The sequence below is a fragment of the Anoplopoma fimbria genome, chromosome 16 (assembly GCF_027596085.1).
Source record: "Anoplopoma fimbria isolate UVic2021 breed Golden Eagle Sablefish chromosome 16, Afim_UVic_2022, whole genome shotgun sequence".
In the NCBI taxonomy this organism is placed as follows: domain Eukaryota; kingdom Metazoa; phylum Chordata; class Actinopteri; order Perciformes; family Anoplopomatidae; genus Anoplopoma; species Anoplopoma fimbria.
This window is the reverse complement of record NC_072464.1, coordinates 24,818,586-24,838,585: the sequence shown is the minus strand read 5'-3', so window position 1 is coordinate 24,838,585 and position 20,000 is coordinate 24,818,586. Positions and strand designations below refer to the sequence as shown.

The following is a 20,000-nucleotide window of genomic DNA, read 5'->3' as shown; positions in this document are numbered from 1 at the left end:
ACCGACAAAAAAGAGAGAGAGAGAGAGAGAGAGGCCATGTTGTCTGGTGATCCGTGTCACAGCCGGAGGAAGATCGGCGGACTATGGAGGTGCAACGGATCATTAAATTCACGGTTCGGATCCTATCACGGATTTGAGTCACGGATCAGAGGAGCACAAATAAAAAGGGAGTAAAAAAACCTTTTAGAGGAACAAGATCACGTTTCTTTATCAGCCGATACTAAATGAAGGTTATGATGATCCATATTGTCAGATACAGATTATATTTGTTGCCCCGAAAATCATTTCTACGCTCTGAAGTCAGTAAACCATCAAAATACCAAATATAATATGTTTACTTTGTTATTAGTTATTAGTAATTTATAGTGGGGGTTTTTCTTCGTAAAAACAAATTAGGAAATAAAAGATTGTATTTTTATGGATTAAAACAGATCTACTCATTATTAGTTTTATTGATGTATTATAATCTTAGAGCTAGTGTTAGGAAGTTAAACATCATAATTCATCTCTAATATCTATTTTATATTAATGTGAAAACATCTCCTTCAAACTACTGGATTTATTCTAGTTTATCACCAACACTACATTTTACAGATTACATGTGAACACATCATGATAACGTTATAATTTACCTTCAACCAATACTCATTTAACTGAACAGAGCCTGAACGCATCATAATGTAACTGAATGGAACCTCCGTCTGTTAGCCGTTAGAGGTGCTGCTAACGTTACTAGCTCTCCTCCTGTTCGCCGTTAGCGGTGCTGCTAACGTTACTAGCTCTCCTCCTGTTAGCCGTTAGCGGTGCTGCTAACGTTACTAGCTCTCCTCCTGTTAGCCGTTAGCGGTGCTGCTAACGTTACTAGCTCTCCTCCTGTTAGCCGTTAGCGGTGCTGCTAACGTTACTAGCTCTCCTCCTGTTAACCGTTAGCGGTGCTGCTAATGTTACTAGCTCTCCTCCTGTTAGCGGTGCTGCTAACGTTACTAGCTCTCCTCCTGTTAGTCATTAGCGGTGCTGCTAACGTTATGCAGCGGCCTGTTCCACCACTAACCAGAGGGGCTTTCACCGTTAACCTTCTAGTGTCGTTTTTATCAATCGTCTCTATTACAGCGAGGCAATCTCCAGCACAGAGGAAACAATAATCATAATGAGGTCGGCCTCAAATCCACAGTTCACTGAACCTGAGTGACATGCTGCCATTTTGGCTCAAGGTCGACTGCATTGTATCAGTGATGGTTTTAATCTGTCTGGTTCTGCATGGTCATCATGGCGGAAAGATCCTCATTTAACTTCCTGATTACCGACACACACACACACACACACACACACACACACACACACACACACACACACACACACACACACACTTACACACTATCAGTGATCAGCTAAGCAGAACCATGAACGTGTCCATATTTCAAGGATGGAATGAATAGCGTATGAAATGGAGAAATGTGAGGTCTAATTATCTCTGGGTAAAGACTCCTGACCTCAGAGAGATTCAGTTAGAGCAGAATTCACCCTGTTTGCAGTAAAAAATGCTGATTGAATCATGAAAAAAAGAAGGAAGGACTGAGAGCTCTTTAGACCAGCAAAAGTGAAATCAGCTGGAGAGAAATTGATCGCGGTGCAGGTGAGGATGGGGGTTAATGCTTCGGGGTAAAATGTTCACACAGCTGCAGACTCCTCAAACACAAGGAATGCTAATAGAAGCTTCAGTCTCCACATGAATATATCTATTCAGCACATTGTCTCAAATCTGTGCTGATCTGTATTATGACGTCACCCGTTGGTTTCTGGACGTTTTGAAGCCTTGAGTTCCATATTTCAGTTGTCGCCATCTTGGTTTCTTGCAACCAGACTGTATTAGGACTGAGGAGTTCAGAGATTCTGCAGTAGCCATCTTGGATTACGGCCATTGGCATGTTGTTTAGTTGCAACCATTGACCATATATGGACTGAGGAGGCGTGACGTAGAGACGCCGTATACATCTCTGGTGTGGACCTGTCAATCAGTGTGTAGCCCCGCCCTAAAGCATCCCCTGCTTTATGGTCTGTTTGACTCTAAATGGAGCATCATTTACTAAATGAACATCATGCTGTATTGAAGAAGACTTGAAACTAGAGATTGAGACCATAAACTCATGTTTACAATGTTTACTGAGGGAATAAATCAAGAGAGAAGTAGAGTCATTTTCTCATAGACTTCTATACAACCAGAGGAGTCGCCCCCTGATGGACAGGAGAGAGAATGCAGCTTTAACACATGAAGACATGAACCAGAGGTTGCCGCCTGATCTATAAGGTGCTGTCCCACAATGCAGTGCACAAAGGAAATGGTAGCTGAAGAAGGTTCTTGGAAAACAAAACAAACAAAGTTGTATCTTTGACAAAACGTCTTCTCATTCTTTCTGAAGTTTGATTGACAGCAATATATGCTGCATAATTTTCTACATTGTTTTTATACCAACGGTGACACCTGTTACCTACTGATTTAATATCAATAAAAACAATATTTTCTCCAGTAGTTTCCTTCACCAGAGGCTATTTAATAAAGGAGGATCTACTATGGGAGAGGGAGAAGCGTTTAGCTCCCACTCTGACCTTTCTGCCGCTGCATAAAAAAACAGCCAAGTGTCTCGGTGACTTCCTGTCCTGACGGCTCGCCGTGTTTAAATAAAAAACACAGGAGAGCTGTAAAAGACAATTAGAGGCATTGCGGGCGGAGAGAGGGCCGCGTGATGGGAATACAAACGCTCGTTTCCGTAACAGAGGGACGTCAGCTCGGACACCAAAGACACCCAGCAGTGTGAGACGTGTCCTTCAGTGTGAGAGAGCAGTCTGCAGGGAGCAGGCTGATGTTTAATTCATGCTCGGTGGCACTCTGTATGACAACAGAGACGCCCTGGAACATGTTAAACTCCAGCAGCCTATATAACGATACGTCTGCTCGAGTGGCGTCGGGGGATAAATCTGCCTGGATTCTCTCTGCGGGGGAGTAATTGGCGTTTTTATAATGGTTTGTGGACGCTGTAAAAAGCAGTGTCTCCTTTTATTACAGGCCCTTAAACAACTAGACATAAAAAACAATAGTTCACCCCGTCCGTTAAATGGCAGGCGGTCGGGGTGTAATTGCAGATATGATCACCAGGAATGATAAATTATGGATTTGAATCGTCTGTTATTAGCTGCAGCGCTGTCACTCTGGGAATGCATTAGCACAGGCTGTCTGGAGGCTCGGTTAAACATATGTCTGCACAGGCCCCGCCTCTCTCCGTCGCTCCACGCCACCGATGGAATGTTTTTTTTTTGCAGCCGGTCTCTGGAGACCAACAGCTGACAGGCTCTCAGTCCTCGTCCTCTCTCCCAGGGGGGGGAGCTCATCCCTGGGGCGTTTTCAGTTTTCTCCCCGCCGTGCTGGGCCGAGGTTGGCCATTTAGGAAGTCTGCTGGTGATGAATGGGAAACACAGAGAACTCCTGCTAGCACTCAGCGCTAATACATCCAATTAGGCCCAGTTGGAGCCGGCCCGAGGACTGATGGTGCCAGGTCCAGAAAAACAAAAACAAAAATCAGGAAAACAAAAGTGAAATGGCTGTATGCCAAAAACTGCCTGCTGTCCTCCACGAACAATGTTATCCTCTGGTGAATAAAAAGGAGAAACAACGGGAGGCAGATAGGCTGCTAGAGTTTCTGATGCTTTGAGACAAGAGACCTTCTTTATGAATAAAATATATTGTTATTATTATTAAGTCAGAGATGGAGAGAGGATAAGAAATATAAATACATTCAAAAGAAAGGAAATAGATGAAAACCGAGACAGACTGGAAAGACAGAAGTAGAGACGATACAAATACAGATACGAACACAAGAAAGGAGAGGTGATTTGCTTGTTTAACATTTGCTTGTTTATCATATTTTATTGTAGTTTTTCTATATTTTTCTATTCCTAAAATGATGTCTTATAATTTAGAATTAGAACTGTGTTTATTGTCACGTACAAATTTTCAAACCAAATTGTTTATATGTGTAAACGAACTTGGCAATAAACAGTTTTTGATTTTGATTCTGTTTTATAACCAACTGAAGTTAAGAGCAACTAAAACTCATCTCATGAGATGTTTGATCAACTATTGCTGTGTGAGAACACAGAAACACGAGCAGCCTAATAAAAGTTCACCACCTGTAGACCTGAAAACTCTGATGAAATCTATCTGAAGCATTAAAACAATGTGTAGCCGAGTTAAAATCATTCATTTTCACTAATTGCTTTCTCTACATTCTGGAGAGTTCTTGACAATCAGCTGAAACTGGAGTGACACAATCAGGTGGATTGTTTTCAAATCAAAATGTCTCAAAATGAAATAGTGTGAGCACCAGATAATAAAATAGAATCTCATCTTTGTTACAGCGTTATCATTTATTTTCATTACAGACGATCTTTGGTGGAGCTCAGACAGAAGCTTTCACTTCATCCAGACAACATTTCAAAGTTTCATTTAATACTCAGAGTGAGCCTCGTTTAGCTGCAGCTCATTTCATTACTGCTTCAACCAATGAAAAAGACAATCAGTGCTGGTTAAAAAAGAAGACATTCAACCAGTGGGTTTTACTTTGCTAACAGAAAACATAGCGCGGTTCAATAAGAGATTCATTGTCCTCTAGGCAGAAGCTGATTTGTTAATCTTGAACAGGAGGACCTGGTCTGATTCTTCACCAGTTTCTAGTGAACCACCCATGACTCTCGTTTGGTTCTGTTTTAAATAAATGGTTTAGAGAATATTATAGATCAAAAAATGATACAAAACTAGGACTCAATTACAAACCAGTCTGATACTTCAGCACCACGGACCATGGCTTCATGTGTTACAGCTGCATTCTCTCTCCTGTCCACCAGGGGGCGACTCCTCTGGTTGTATAGAAGTCTATGAGAAAATGACTCTACTTCTCTCTTGATTTATTCCCTCAGTAAACATTGTAAACATGAGTTTATGGTCTCAATCTCTAGTTTCAAGTCTTCTTCAATACAGCATGATGTTCATTTAGTAAATGATGCTCCATTTAGAGTCAAACAGACCATAAAGCAGGGGATGCTTTAGGGCGGGGCTACACACTGATTGAAACTGTCGTAGCTTTAGGCAATAATGGATCTGTATTGTTTGACCCTTCTACCACTCAGGCCTCCTCCCTATATAGACTTTTTTCAGACTCATCTGAAAGGTATTTGTGACATGCAAAAAGCAAACGTTATCCACAACAAAATAAGTTTCCTTTAAACATTGCAGTACAATCCAGTTTCATTGAATGGGAACAGAGGAATGGCATCCATCCATCAAATCACCTAAAGTAGCATGCATTTTTAACATTGGTTCATGTTACATATTTCCCCCAAATAGGAAGCAGAGTAGTTCTACTTTGTCCACATCAGGGGAATTGAGGTGATGAGCTGGAGGTTAGGTCCAAATCAAGGCTGAACAAAAGAGGACGAGAAACCCACATGGACAGAAAACAAAGAGCGAGAATGAAACAGAGAGCACAGTGATTACACCGAGCTGCAGCCAGAACAAAGCCTGTAATAAAAGTAACAGCGTTCTGCAGCAGTAATAAATATGTCCCCCTCTGTCTCTCCCGGTGCTTTGGCCGCCGAAATGTTCCTCTGATTGGTCGTACAGGCTTAGCAGCAGCGAGCCCCAGAGGCCTGCTGGCCGGCTGGCAGCTACAGCCGACGGTAAATTGGGTTTGCCGAGGACGGGAGTGTGAGCCGCCCTCACACAGAGACGGACCAACGTATAGATCCTATAGGGAAGCTCTTAAGTCTGGTCACATTTAACTCTCTGTGGTCTTGACTTTCACTTTAATATAAAAGTTCTGCTCCTCTATGGAAACAGAACAATCATGAGTAGAAGTAGAGAGAACTCAGACATGTCTTTAGTGCAGAATAACACAGTTATAGTGACATAAATCATTATAAAAAGAAATAAATGCATGTTGAAATTTCTTTGATAATTAATTACACTACAGCTGGAAAAAAATGTAATCAATATTAACAGCCTGTTTACACGTTTCAACAGTGTTACCAATGTTGGAAAGAAATAGAGGCTCTACGTGATATATTTATTTAACCATTTTACAACCTCTCCTCTCTGCTCTGTGTTCAGCAGCAGTTCAGTCGAAATGTAATGATTTTCTGTCACATGACTGTTGATTCTCAGATGAATCAATCATGGCTTCATAGTTTCACTGAGGAGCTCAGAATTTAATGTTTTTAACAGAATTTGATTAAAGCAAAATGTTTATTTGGGACAATATTTTAAATGAGACATGTACAATAAAATGTTTTTGATGAAAAATAACAAATTTAAGCTTCGTTTCGGATGCTTTTGTCACACATGATGTGTTCAAGGACCGTCAGAAAGATGGAAATCAGACGATAATGGTGTTTTTCAAACCTTCTGGCTGTGATGAACGGTGTAGTTTTGGCGATTGTTTAAAGAAAACATGCGTTTCGGGGGTTAAGAGGGTTAAGTTTTAACGGTGAAACATGTCACACACATTAGTTTAACAAGCAGCCACACACACACACACACACACACACACACACACAGGGATGCTAATGGTCAGCGGTTTTCCTCCATGACCACTTAGTGGTTTCCTGATGTTGTTTTAAACTCCTGCTGTAGGCGGGTTGAGCTGCCAGGTCACACACACACACACACACACACACACACACACACACACACACACACACACACACACACACACACACACACACACACACACACACACTGTTACACACTCATTGAACCAGAGCCCCATCAGGAGGGAGTTTAAGCAGCACCAGCAGGACAGTGGTGCCTCTTGTAACAGAACGTAGTGTTTATGTAAGCAGATGTTTTGAGTGCTGGTTTGGCTGCAGACACAGGGAGGCTGATTTGTTCCGTTTCATGCTCCCCGACGTTTCTGCTCCTCATTTATTCTGTTTTTTTCTCCGCCTCCTCCTCGTTGCTATTTATGTTTCCATATTTTTCAAGCAGTCAAAAAGAGCTTGAACGTTCACTTGAACCGACATAAATCTCTGCAGAAGGAGGCATCTTGTTGTAGACGTAAGCTCCAGTGAGAGCAGTGGTTTCATCCTGTCTTTGGCAGCGTGGACCTCCATCTCTCTATCCCTGATGGATGCAACAATGCAGCTAAGCTAGCACGCCGCCGCGGCCAAAATAAATCACTTCACTAGCAGTAGCCTGATGGAGAGACTGGAGTCGGGTGGAGGACGGAGAGTGCTGCTGTTAGCCACAGGTGACAATTGGCCAGGGTCAAATATAATTACCACAACTAGAGGACAAACACACACAAACACACACAGAGGACGGCACACACGCTGCAGCATTCGTCTCACTAAAAGGCCACAAATCAGCGGCTGTTGTAAAAGGTTTAACAAAAAAGCACTTTGGTGAGAGATGATGATGTAAATGTTATCCTACTCTCAGGATACGGATCGATGACAAAAGGAAACCTGAACATTAAAAGCACTTAAACCTAATTGAGTTCTCAGACTGCAGCGGCTTGCAACAAACCGTTTAAACCAACGTGTGTTTCTGCTGCTGGAAGCTCAACTGTGAGTCAACCCTGTCTTTAAACTATTACAAACATGCACACTGACTGCCGTACAGTCCATTTACTGTCACTGATATGTCATAACAAAGAGGACGACTCGTCCATGACTCATATGTCAGCGTCCGTGTAGCTGTAAACGTTCTTTATATGAACGTGTGAGACGGTGAAAGGAGCGTCTGCAGATGAGCCGCTTTCAGCTATAAAACCAGTATTATTCAGAGTATTATTCAGCTGTTATCAGGGAGTGAATGGATGGACGTGGATGTGAATGGGACGACAACACACACACTGCAGAGACGAGGGAGACGGCATGGCGTGCAGACAAAGAGGAGGACGGCAGTCTGAACGCTGGAAACCAGAAGAGAAGGACGGGGGAGTTACAAAAGAAAGAAAGAAACAGTCTAATGCTGAATGTTCCCAGATATCATTCAATTGTTAACAACGCTACAATCAACGCCACAGTTTATTGTTAACCATCACAGTGTAAATAAAGTTCTGCTGACGATCATTCTCCTCCAATATTGATCCAATATGATCAGGACTTCATTTATGCTTTTCTAGTCTCTGATCTCTGATAATGTTACATCGTAAACAACCAATCTGTGTTTAAACCAACAGGAGAGCTAGTAACGTTAGCAGCACCACTAACGGATAACAGGAGGAGAGCTAGTAACGTTAGCAGCACCACTAACGGATAACAGGAGGAGAGCTAGTAACGTTAGCAGCACCGCTAACGGATAACAGGAGGAGAGCTAGTAACGTTAACGTTAGCAGCACCGCTAATGGCTAACAGGAGGAGAGCTAGTAACGTTAGCAGCACCTCTAACGGCTAACAGGAGGAGAACTAGTAACGTTAGCAGCACCGCTAACGGCTAACAGGAGGAGAGCTAGTAACGTTAGCAGCACCTCTAACGGCTAACAGGAGGAGAGCTAGTAACGATAGCAGCACCGCTAACGGCTAACAGGAGGAGAGCTAGTAACGTTAGCAGCACCGTTAACGGCTGACAGGAGGAGAGCTAGTAACGTTGGCAGCACCGTTAACGGCTAACAGGAGGAGAGCTAGTAACGTTAGCAGCACCGTTAAAAGGAGGAGAGCTAGTAACGATAGCAGCATTGCTAACGGCTAACAGGAGGAGAGCTAGTAACGTTGGCAGCACCGTTAACGGCTGACAGGAGGAGAGCTAGTAACGTTAGCAGCACCGCTAATGGCTAATAGGAGGAGAGCTAGTAACGTTAGCAGCACCTCTAACGGCTAACAGGAGGAGAGCTAGTAACGTTAGCAGCACAACTAACGGCTAACAGACGGAGGTTCCATTCAGTTACATTATGATGCGTTCAGGCTCTGTTCAGTTAAATGAGTATTGGTTGAAGGTAAATTATAACGTTGTCATGATGTGTTCACATGTAATCTGTAAAATGTAGTGTTGGTGATAAACTAGAATAAATCCAGTAGTTTGAAGGAGATGTTTTCACATTAATATAAATAGATATTAGAGATGAATTATGATGTTTAACTTCCTAACACTAGCTCTAAGATTATAACACATATAACATATGACTAGATTATATTTAAAAATAAGGTGAGGAAACTTTTGACTTCCTATTTTAGCAGCTGTGGTGTCAGTTGTGTTTTCACTGAGCCTTTAAACATATTGTTTTCTTTCACTATTCATCAGATTAACATAAATATCATCTGAAGTCACATCCTCACACATCGCATCAACTTCCTGTCCTCCTCCTCTTCTTCATCTCAATCTCCTGACTCATCGTCACCTGGTCACTCTGACACCTGAGCTCAGATATTATGAGTCAGCGACAAATAAAATACCACAGAGGTGATTCTCTGTTGCCCTTGACGCCCACTCTTCTTATCGTTTCACCCCACGGTGCCTTAAATAGGACTCCACATCTCTATTCCTGGTCCTCTCTCACCCTGCATATCACCCACATGTTATTAAATGCAACTCCTGAACTGTGTGTGTGAGAGTGTGTGAGAGAGTGTGTGTGTGTGTGTGTGTGTGTGTGTGTGTGTGTGTGTGTGTGTGTAGTGTGTGTGTGTGTGTGTGTGTGTGTGAGTGTGTGTGTGTGTGTGTGTGTGTGTGTGTGTGTGTGTGTGTGTGTGTGTGTGTGTGTGTGTGTGTGTGTGTGTGTGTGTGTGTGTGTGTGTGTGTGTGTGTGTGTGTGTGTGTGAGTGTGTGAGAGTGTCTGCTCCCAGGTGTCTAGGAGTTTTGGATTTCGTAGAAAATAGCGAGCTGACTCATCAGGCAGCTCTCTCATACGAGAACTCGAGCACCAACCCACACACACACACACACACACACACACAAACCACACCGAGCAGGACGGGCCTACAAACACACAAACACAAACACACACACACACAGTGAAATAGCAGCGAGCCATTTGTATGCTAAAACGAAGTAGACGTGAAGGACTGAGGTAGCCTGATGAGATACAGGAGGTTGGACAAACAGCCGTTGAGTGTTTTCTCCCCTCGTTCGCCCTCGAGATGCAGATTTTCACATGAATAACTCTCTCTCTCTCTCTCTCTCTCTTTGTGTCTTTGTAACTCTCTCATTCCTTCAGAGAAACTTCTCTGGCAGCGTACCAGGTAGCTTCACACACACACACACACACACTTTTTGTTTGTCCTCCTGATTCAGACACAAACAAAAGCCAGAACAGGGCTCTCTCTGTGTGCGTTATGCAGAACTTCATTACTAGAATACAGAAAGAAAAAAAAAACACAGCTCAACAAATTAATTTCCTCCAGCGAGGCGATGCCGCCCCAGTCATTTGTCTGGTTCCATACGCAGCGTGATGATTACAGGAGAGGTCTTTAGGACATTAATCCTAGTGGAGGACGGATAATTACCTTCAGCAGAGGAATAAACCAGGTTAAAAGGAATCCAACGACAGAAACCAGTGGTTCAAGTGGAAACAACAAATGCCAGTACTCCACATATTCACGTGTTGGCGGGTGTATCAGTCGGTATCAGCAACCATTATAACATTCTGAAGTTCTACGAACAAAGGAAGGTTCTAGGAGATAACTGGTTTGGAGAAAAATCTGAAGGTTATTCTGTTTAAAATGAAGCAATTTCACAGCATTTTGGACAAATATTATTACTACAGATAACACCAAAAGCCCATCAGATCCAGCACTGGCTTAAACCAAAGACTGTATACAAGACGTGGATTTTTGGACTACGGTTTTGAAGCCATTTTGGCCACCGCCATCTTGTTTTATTGGCCATCGCCATCTTGGTTTTTGCTCATTGCCATCTTGGCTTCTGGTCTTCTTCCTCTTGGTTTTTGGTCGTCGACATTTAGGTTTACGGGCGTCGCCATATCAGTTTTTGGGTACCCGATCTTGATCGTCTACATCTTGTTTTTTGGTCGGTTGTTGGTCGTCGCCATCATGGTTTCTTGTCATCTCCATCTTGTTTTTTGGTCGTCCCCATCTTGTTTTTTGGATTTTCCATTTTTTTTTTTTGCAATCATAAGTGACCCGAGAGGGTGGAGCTAAGTACAACCGAACGCTGAATAAGACATTTGTAGGCGACCAACATGTTCCAATTAACTTGTAGTGAAGAAACACTTTGAAAAGGTTTAAGTTGTAAGACAAAATCATCCCAAAGCTTTGTAAAAAAAAAAAAAAGAAGCTAGGTTTGGGTTTCCTTAAACAGCTGGAACTTGTAGTTTGATTGTCTTGGATCTAATTTCCCTCTTAAAGTGCAGATTCTGTGCAGTACTTACGTCTCTGTTTTGTAGGTGGAGCACCTCTCCAGCGGGATCTTCAGGACTCGGTTGTTGAGCCCGATGAAGAGCGACCTGTCGCTGTGCAGGATCTGCAGGCTCAGGATCGGTTCTCGAACCCCCAATGGGAGGAGCTCCATCTCCTCCAGGTAACAGCCTTGAAGGTTCTTGTTGGGCGTAGCCAGCGCCTTTAAGATGGTGCCATATTCTGATCGGACAAGAAGATAAAATATCAGAAAGATCTTGTGTACAGACAAATTGAAATGCACTTCTCTTTTCAGGTTACAAATTTAAGATGATGTTTGCTTCTACTTTATTATTGGTGTAACGGAATGTTGTGGATCCCAGAAGGTTCAGCAGACATGTGGACAGTGGATTAACTCCACAGTTTACCGTTAACCAGAATAAATCCAGTAGTTTGAAGATGTTTTCACATTAATATAAATAGATATTAGAGATGAATTATGATGTTTAACTTCTAACACTAGCTCTAAGATTATAACACATATAACATATGACTAGATTATCCTTTATATACTCATGACTGGACTAACCCGTGCTGATGTACATGACGTGGTAGAGCGTGTCCATGCCCTGGACGATGTCCACCACCAGGTTGGAGAAGCGGACGTCGTCCTGCATGACCAGCGGGTCGACGGACTCCGGCTGCACCACGTCGTTCATCAGGTAGAGCCGCTGGGCGTCCTGCAGGCTGCGCTCCGTCAGACCCTCGTTGGGACCCTTGTCCTCTATGGTTCCACACTGGAGAAGGAGGGGAGGAACAGGGGGGAGACGGGTGAGGCGTGAGAGGAGGATGGACACTCGGGAATAAAGAAAGAAAAACCAAATAATGGCTCATAAACCAGACCATTGCATTTAACAGAATCAATACAACGCGTCTGCTGTGATTGTTTCAACTTTTAATTCTATCTCGGTAATTGCATCTTTTCTTTCTGGGAAGTAAAACTAAAATGTGATTGCGATGTGACCTCAGCAGCAACACAGCGTTTTAATGAGACACCACAGAAGAATAAATACATAAGGACTGCTCAGTTTACGGATCCTGCTCATTCTCTGAAATGAGACATTGATTTGTTGGTGGATGATGTTTGGAGCAGGAGATGGTTCTGGATGTAAAGCAATGATTATTTAACTTTAGAAGCACGTTATTAGATATATCTGATATCTCTATTTTAATGTGACAGAGTGACCAGCCCCCAGGATCTCACAGATAAATTCATTCTATTAGGAAACCTCAGTGCTTTAAAGCATGCTGTGTAGCGCCGTAAGCTTGTTGAGACACAAAGAGGTTTTAGAAACCAGATTACAGATGATTCAGTTTTTATAAAATAAAATAAAAATCTTTTAGTGAGTTTATATTGGAGTGAAACAGCCTTGTTTCCACTGTATTCCACTGTATTTAGACAGACAGAGATGCAGACGGAGAGAGAGACAGATAGACAGTAAGACAGAGAGAGACGAAAGACAGACAGTAAGACAAACGGACAGAGACAGAGAGTAAGACAGAGATACATACAGTAAGATAGACAGACAGAGAGTAAGACAGATAAAGACACAGAGAGTAAGAGAGAGAGACAGAGAGACAGATAGTAAGACAGTAGGACAGACAGAAAGACAGACAGAGACAGAGAGTAAGACAGACAGAGAGTAAGACAGATAAAGACAGTGAGACAGAGTAAGACAGATAAGACAGAGAGTAAGACAGATAAAGACACAGAGAGTAAGACAGACAGAGACAGAGAGTAAGACAGACAGACAGAGAGTAAGACAGACAAAGAGACAGAGAGTAAGACAGATAAAGACAGAGAGTAAGACAGTGAGACAGAGAGTAAGACAGAGAGGAAGACAGAGAGTAAGACAGAGAGACAGAGAGTAAGACAGAGAGTAAGACAGAGAGTAAGACAGAGTAAGACAGATAAAGACACAGAGAGTAAGACAGATAGAGACAGAGAGTAAGACAGAGAGTAAGACAGAGAGTAAGACAGAGAGTAAGACAGAGAGTAAGACAGTAAGGCAGAGAGTAAGACAGAGAGTAAGACAGAGAGTAAGGCAGAGAGTAAGACAGAGAGTAAGACAGTAAGACAGCGAGTAAGACAGAGAGTAAGACAGAGAGTAAGACAGAGAGTAAGACAGAGAGTAAGACAGTAAGGCAGAGAGTAAGACAGAGAGTAAGACAGAGAGTAAGACAGTAAGGCAGAGAGTAAGACAGAGAGTAAGAGTAAGACAGAGAGTAAGACAGAGAGTAAGACAGAGAGTAAGACAGAGAGTAAGACAGAGAGTAAGGCAGAGAGTAAGACAGAGAGTAAGACAGAGAGTAAGACAGAGAGTAAGACAGAGAGTAAGGCAGAGAGGCAGTCAGACAGATAGAAATTATTTAAAAAGATGGCAAACACCAACAATTACTCTAAACTCCAGCTGAAGGAGTTTGGAGATTGAGGCTCTGACAGAAAGAAATCTCATTTGCTGTTTCCTCTCTGTCTCTGCTGCAACACCGTAATGAAATATGATGTTTTTGTCCCAGTTACCATCTGAACTGGTTAAAGACTGACATCCAGTCTGGATGAGGTTCAGTGGTGTAAACCGACCTGGAAGTTGTGGACGGGGTTGGTGGTGGGCAGCCAGGTGGAGCGGGGGTTCTCCTGGGAGCGGAAGGGCCCGTTGAAGGCCTGGGTGATGGCGCTCAGGTTGAAGGCGCACACGGCCGACGCTGCGATACTGTTGCTTTAGAGCGAGACGGACAGGGAGGGCAAAATACAGACATTAGACATCCAACCATAATATTCATATTACACGTCGGCAGTGAACGTGAAGCCGTATCAGAAGTCATCAGCCGTGTCATAAAGCCGTCCTGTAATGCGTTTCCATCCTGTTAATGGATTCCTGCACTAAACTGGCGATACGTGGCTGCAGGCTAAGCTACGCTATCAGCGCTGCACAGTGAACGGGGACGCTATTAAGCCCAGGAGACGGGAGGCAGGTGCACACACACACACACACACACACACACACACACACACACACACACACACACACACACACACACACACACACAGATGACACGCTCAGGTGTCACGTACCGGAGTAAAGCAGGCTAACTGTAGTGTGAGGTGAGTTGTTATGGCGACGCTCTCTCGGGCCGTAATGTGCTGCGAGGTAATGAGTCTCCTAACTGCTGCTGCTGACTGTTTTTTATCTTCAGCCCAGAACCACAGTCAGACGTTTTACTAGTCGGTGAGCAGCCGGCTGCAGAGGCTGCTGGGATGCTGATAAAGCATCAGTGAGAAGATGGCGAGTGATAACATGGAGGCGTGGAGGGCAGAGAAAGAGGGACATCGTGGCGGGACACCTTTGATTTTTATTGGCTTCTCTTACCGAGGCGTGCAATCTTTTACTTTTATTTGCAGTTGAGTTACTAATTGTACTATTTATGTTTTAACCACAGACTGTATATAAGGAGTCGTCGCTGTGACGTCACTCACTGGTTTGTGGCCGATTTGAAGCCTCGAGTTCAGCGTTTTGGCCACCGCCATCTTGTTTTTTTTGCAACCAGTGAACAGGAAGTGACCATATATGGACTGAGGAGGAGTGACGTAGAGACGCCGTATACGTCTCTGGTGTGGACCTGTCAATCAGTGTGTAGCCCCGCCCTAAAGCATCCCCTGCTTTATGGTCTGTTTGACTCTAAATGGAGCATCATTTACTAAATGAACATCATGCTGTATTGAAGAAGACTTGAAACTAGAGATTGAGACCATAAACTCATGTTTACAATGTTTACTGAGGGAATAAATCAAGAGAGAAGTAGAGTCATTTTCTCATAGACTTCTATACAACCAGAGGAGTCGCCCCCTGATGGACAGCAGAGAGAATGCAGCTTTAACACATGAAGCTTTGACTTCAGTCGGCAGAACTGAAGGTTGCTGCCTGGTTATTACCAACATGTTCTCACATTTCTCCAAAGGTTGATTATGATGTCTGAAGTGACAAGGAGAGACTCTTATTGATTTCACAGCCGAACATATAGATTTTGAATGGATGTTAAAAGTTTGACTCTTGGGAATAAAGTGGTGAAGACCTTAGCAGCAGAGAGCAGAATATATTAGTCTCATTGATCCTTAATCTGAAGTTCCCAACCATGACTTTGAATTATCAGCAGCCTAACTGCGTATTGATAAATCCAAGGTGCTGTCCGTGGAGCTGAAGGAGAAGATGGGTTTGTGTTTGGGACTTTTTCTCTGTCAGTTTATTTTTGGATCTAATATATTCTTAAAGCTGGTGAAGATAATCTACACACAAAAGTCTGGTTATCACAAGTCTGCTATGAAGAGGAATTCATTCCCTTCCGCTCATATAATATCCTTATTTCTACCACTCAGATGTTTCTAAGCCTGCTTGAGACATCTGTGTTTGGTTTTTCTTGATTTTTTTTTAGTTTCTCAGAGATCCAGTTCAGCATTGTGAGAGAGCTAATGTGTTCCGTCATTACCGCGGCTTGGCAAAGTGCTGTGCAGCTCCAAATGAGCTCTGGCTAAACAACGGGGGAGACCAGACAGGTGGCTCGTTGACTGACTGCAGAGGAGAACAGCCTCGGGTAAAAAAAAAAGGACATTTCTATTCCAAAGGCTCTGGTGGAGACGAGTGACAGCAGAGTGAGAGCTGTGGTGAACCAGCAGAAACCAAAAAACAGGAGGAAAACCACGGACAAATCAGCTGCAATAAGTTGAGCAGCAGCCACATCGCTTCTCACGCTCACAAAGAAACTGCTCGCCATAACAGGAAGTGTTGTCTTTGTGGTTATTTCAGATCTCTGCTTAGACAGCGAGTTGCGGAACAATAATGCAGAGAGACCGGAGCGGAGCGGAGCATCCCACTAATGGATGCAGCCCGTATGTTTGGAGTGAGTCTGCTTAGAAAGCCGGGAAAGTGATTGAGAAGCTGTTTGACATCTGCTGAGCTGCTGAGAAGCTCTCCGAGGCCCCGCACCGTGATGATCACCTCCGCTATGAGCGAGGCTCCGTCTTCCAGTGATTCATCTCCTCCCGACAGCCTCTTCCTGTCACTGCTCGTCTCCTGGAAAGCCTCTTGATTTCCTGTCACATTGTTGTAAAGTATTCATCACCCCTCAAAAAGCCTTTTGTCGGCTGCTCGTCTCCCGTGTTGTTACCCGGCGTCTCCAGGTACGACATCAACACCATGTTTACCCGTCAGTGCATCAGCACAGTAAGAATCCTACAGCATGTCTCTATGTATGATGCTGAGGAAAGGACAAAGTACATGTTGTGGTTTTAATTAAATCTACTAAAAGGATTTATTAACTGGTTCTTAAACAGTTTAATACTAAAGCCTCTTAATGACCTACAGAGAAGAGGAGCTGTTTCTATAAAGTTATTTTAATGCTTGCCATCGGGTCCAATTCCCCGCAAAAATAGCCAGTTAAAAAGAAGATCATTTCATTTTAGTTGTTATATTTTGTGGCTGATACTGGGGAAGGATCAGCAAAGAGAAAAGGAAAAGAAGAGACCAAAAAACAACAGTGATAGACCGAGAGAGAAAACACAAGTCCACCTTCAGGGTTTCTCCTTCAGCAACTGGAGAGAATTATTGACTCCCTTTAATTAATGAAATACCTCGGTGTTTGACAATAATATATGTGTTTTAATGTTAAAAACACTTGGCTAACGTTTTAACTCTGAGCATGATGACCATTATGCACCACGCAATCCAACCATCAATCCTAAAAAACATCTGTCAAAGAAAGAAAGAATTAGTATTAATATTTAACAGAAGTTGTGTCTTTCTTCTACTGGTTTCAAAACAAATGGACACGATCGCCAGATACAGATCTGTACGACACAACGGTGAGGCTCATGGGAAACGCTACCACTTCTGTCCACAGGGGCCGCCAAAACCAACACAACAATGAAAGTCCATTAAAAGATTAAGACCTGAGATATTCTACTATTCTTTTATTTTTAACAAATCCCCTAAAACAAGGCTTTGAGGGTATCAGAGCCTGATGTTTATTGACCTCCTCTGAGCCGTAGAGCCTCACTGTTGTTCTTTCATCACCATGAACACACACGCTGTAGTTTATCTTGACTTAACCTCACAAACAAAAAAGTTCTGCTGCCACAAATACTAACTAGAGCACCGAATGTGTGTTAATCCACAATTAAGAAAAAGTCCAACAACTTCATTGTTTACTGTGTATGAGTAACATTTAAAAGACGGACACATCGACCGGTTCTTTTTAGGATTCATGTAAGAACCAGTGAGTTTGTAGCCGGTGAACAGAGTGACAGACGGACTAACACATTGTTGGTTTTGGTGTTTTTCACACAATATAGAATAACGCCAGCCCTACCCTTGGACTAAAGTAATTGAATTCTTGTGTCAGCCGGTCTGATTCACAGCACACGTCGCTGCAGATGACAGAGCAGTTTTCCACACAAGCGATTGGATGTGTGGCTCAGTTCAGCCCCAGAAACAGAAGGGTGCTAGAAAGGTAATGAACTTTTCACTCAGCGGGCTGCTTGGCTCCCTGAAAGCCACAATCCGTTCGGATCAGAACACCAGTGAGTCTGTCTGGTAAACACAATCAGCTGATATGCATCTAGAACATTATCTCTTCAGGCTGGATGCTGGTATAGATGTTACTTCGTGTTTTAGAACAAGATCCCTAGATGATGCTGTTTATCATCTCCTTTTTCTTTAGCTTTTTGTTATGACTGCATGCTCAGATCTGTCATGATATGTCTTTGTTATTTAGTAGTTTGCTGTGCAACATGCAGTTATATTCTTGCATTTATCTATAGTTCTTTCTTTTCTGCCATTTCTTTAAAAACTTTACTTTTACGATTGTATTTTTAGTCATCATTTGTCTTTATCGTGCCCAGAAAATACTGATTTGATAAGAAAATAGACAACAAGTACTCAGATCTCTGACTTGAGTAAAAGTAGTAATACCACAGAGTAGAAATACTCTGATGTAAGTAAAAGTCAGCATGATATTATACTTAAAGTACATTAAGTAAAAGTAGTAATACCATAGAGTAGAATTACTCTGTTGCAAGTTAAAGTAGAAGAACAAAGATCAGCATTCAAGTACATGAAGTAAAAGTACCTGAAGAATGGTATAATTCAGAATATTACATTATTTAAAATGCAGGTTAAGTAAAACCTGAGATTTGTTTCTGAACACATTATACATGTTAGATAATAATTGTTGAAAACATGTAAAATTAAAGTTATAGTGAAACTATACGATATTTTACACAATTGTGGAGTTTGAATTTTTATATTTTGGGCAGGCCTGATATAGTCTATACTTAGCATAACCATATAGCAATTAGAGAGTTAGCATCGATAGCTCTGCCTCTCAACCGCCAGTTACAACAGTTACTAGCTAGCTAGTGACATGCCGTTTATTGTATTTTTGTTCATATAAAAAATATATAAACAATAAATGTATGGACACACAGCTCAAACCATGAAAAATACAATAAAGATAATAATGAAAAAAACCTTTTATTAATCGACCAATCTACCCATTTAAATCTGCTTTAACTGTGATGCTAGTTATGTATGTTTCTTTTTGTAATGTCATCTATCTGCTTTGTTTATATTTTTATTGCTTCTATTGTCTTAGTTTTTACCATGTAAAGTGACTTTGAGCACCTTTTAAAACGCTATACAAATATGATGTATTATTATTATTATTGTTATTAATTTATCTAAATAAAAAGTGATAGGACTTTGACATAAATTATCAATGGTCCATAAGAAATACTTGGAAATGTACTTAGTTACTTCCCACCACTGCATTTTCCAAATGATTTGTATGGACACACATCAATGCAGCTGTAAAACTCCAGGCTTTTAGCCTAACCTCGTTTTATGTGAGAAAAAGCGACAGCTAAAACTACATTAAGGCCAATGTTTCACCCTCAGTGAATACCTGCAGCGCAGCACAAAAGCAAAAGGGCCCAGTCAGCAGAGCTCCTCGGCTGCAGGGACCAGAGATTGAACCGCGGCTGCCAGGATTATCCCTACATATTTTTATACTGCACAACAATAGGCCGGCAAAGAAAGCAACAGCCTGTGGCCCAAAACAGTCACATTCAGAGGCCGACTGAGTCAGCAACAGCGGCACGAAACAATAAAGCAAACACGGCGGGTTCACAAAACCCTGCTGGTAGATACAGAGCTGCTGTAAAGACGTGCACAGCTCACAGAATCACAGCGTTGTAAACCGTTTCTCTGCAGCAGGTTTTCAGTCTAAGCCCGACTTGACCTATTTTTACACAGGATTTCTCATCAAATATAAACCGGACTGTGGTGATGGGGAAACCAAGCAGAGTGCAAAAATAGTGGCTTCCATTTAAAAACACACATCTGTGACAGGAATGATAATAAAAGCAGCAGATTCTATCAAACTGTATTCAGATCAGAGCCAGGAGTTCATTTCAAGCATGTTGATTATGAACAGCTCTCACAAACACATCTGATCTCACCTGGAGTCACTCATGAATACTTTCTATGGATTGGAGGGGTTTTAAGATCCCTTAGGTGTTTTCGTTCAGACGTCAGGCTGCACATACAGTATGT

At 42.4% G+C, this 20,000-nt stretch overlaps 1 protein-coding gene across 1 annotated transcript in view; it reads right to left on the bottom strand.

Annotated features, from left to right (window-relative positions):
- The window catches only part of sema5ba (sema domain, seven thrombospondin repeats (type 1 and type 1-like), transmembrane domain (TM) and short cytoplasmic domain, (semaphorin) 5Ba), a 99,696-nt gene that overhangs the window by 29,373 nt on the left and 50,323 nt on the right, over positions 1-20,000 (bottom strand). The window contains exons 8-10 of the mRNA XM_054615323.1: positions 13,979-14,114; positions 11,927-12,134; positions 11,373-11,580 (exon numbers count right to left, since the gene is read on the bottom strand). Coding sequence (XP_054471298.1) covers positions 11,373-11,580; positions 11,927-12,134; positions 13,979-14,114 — 552 coding nt within the window. The remainder of the gene's footprint in view (positions 1-11,372; positions 11,581-11,926; positions 12,135-13,978; positions 14,115-20,000) is intronic.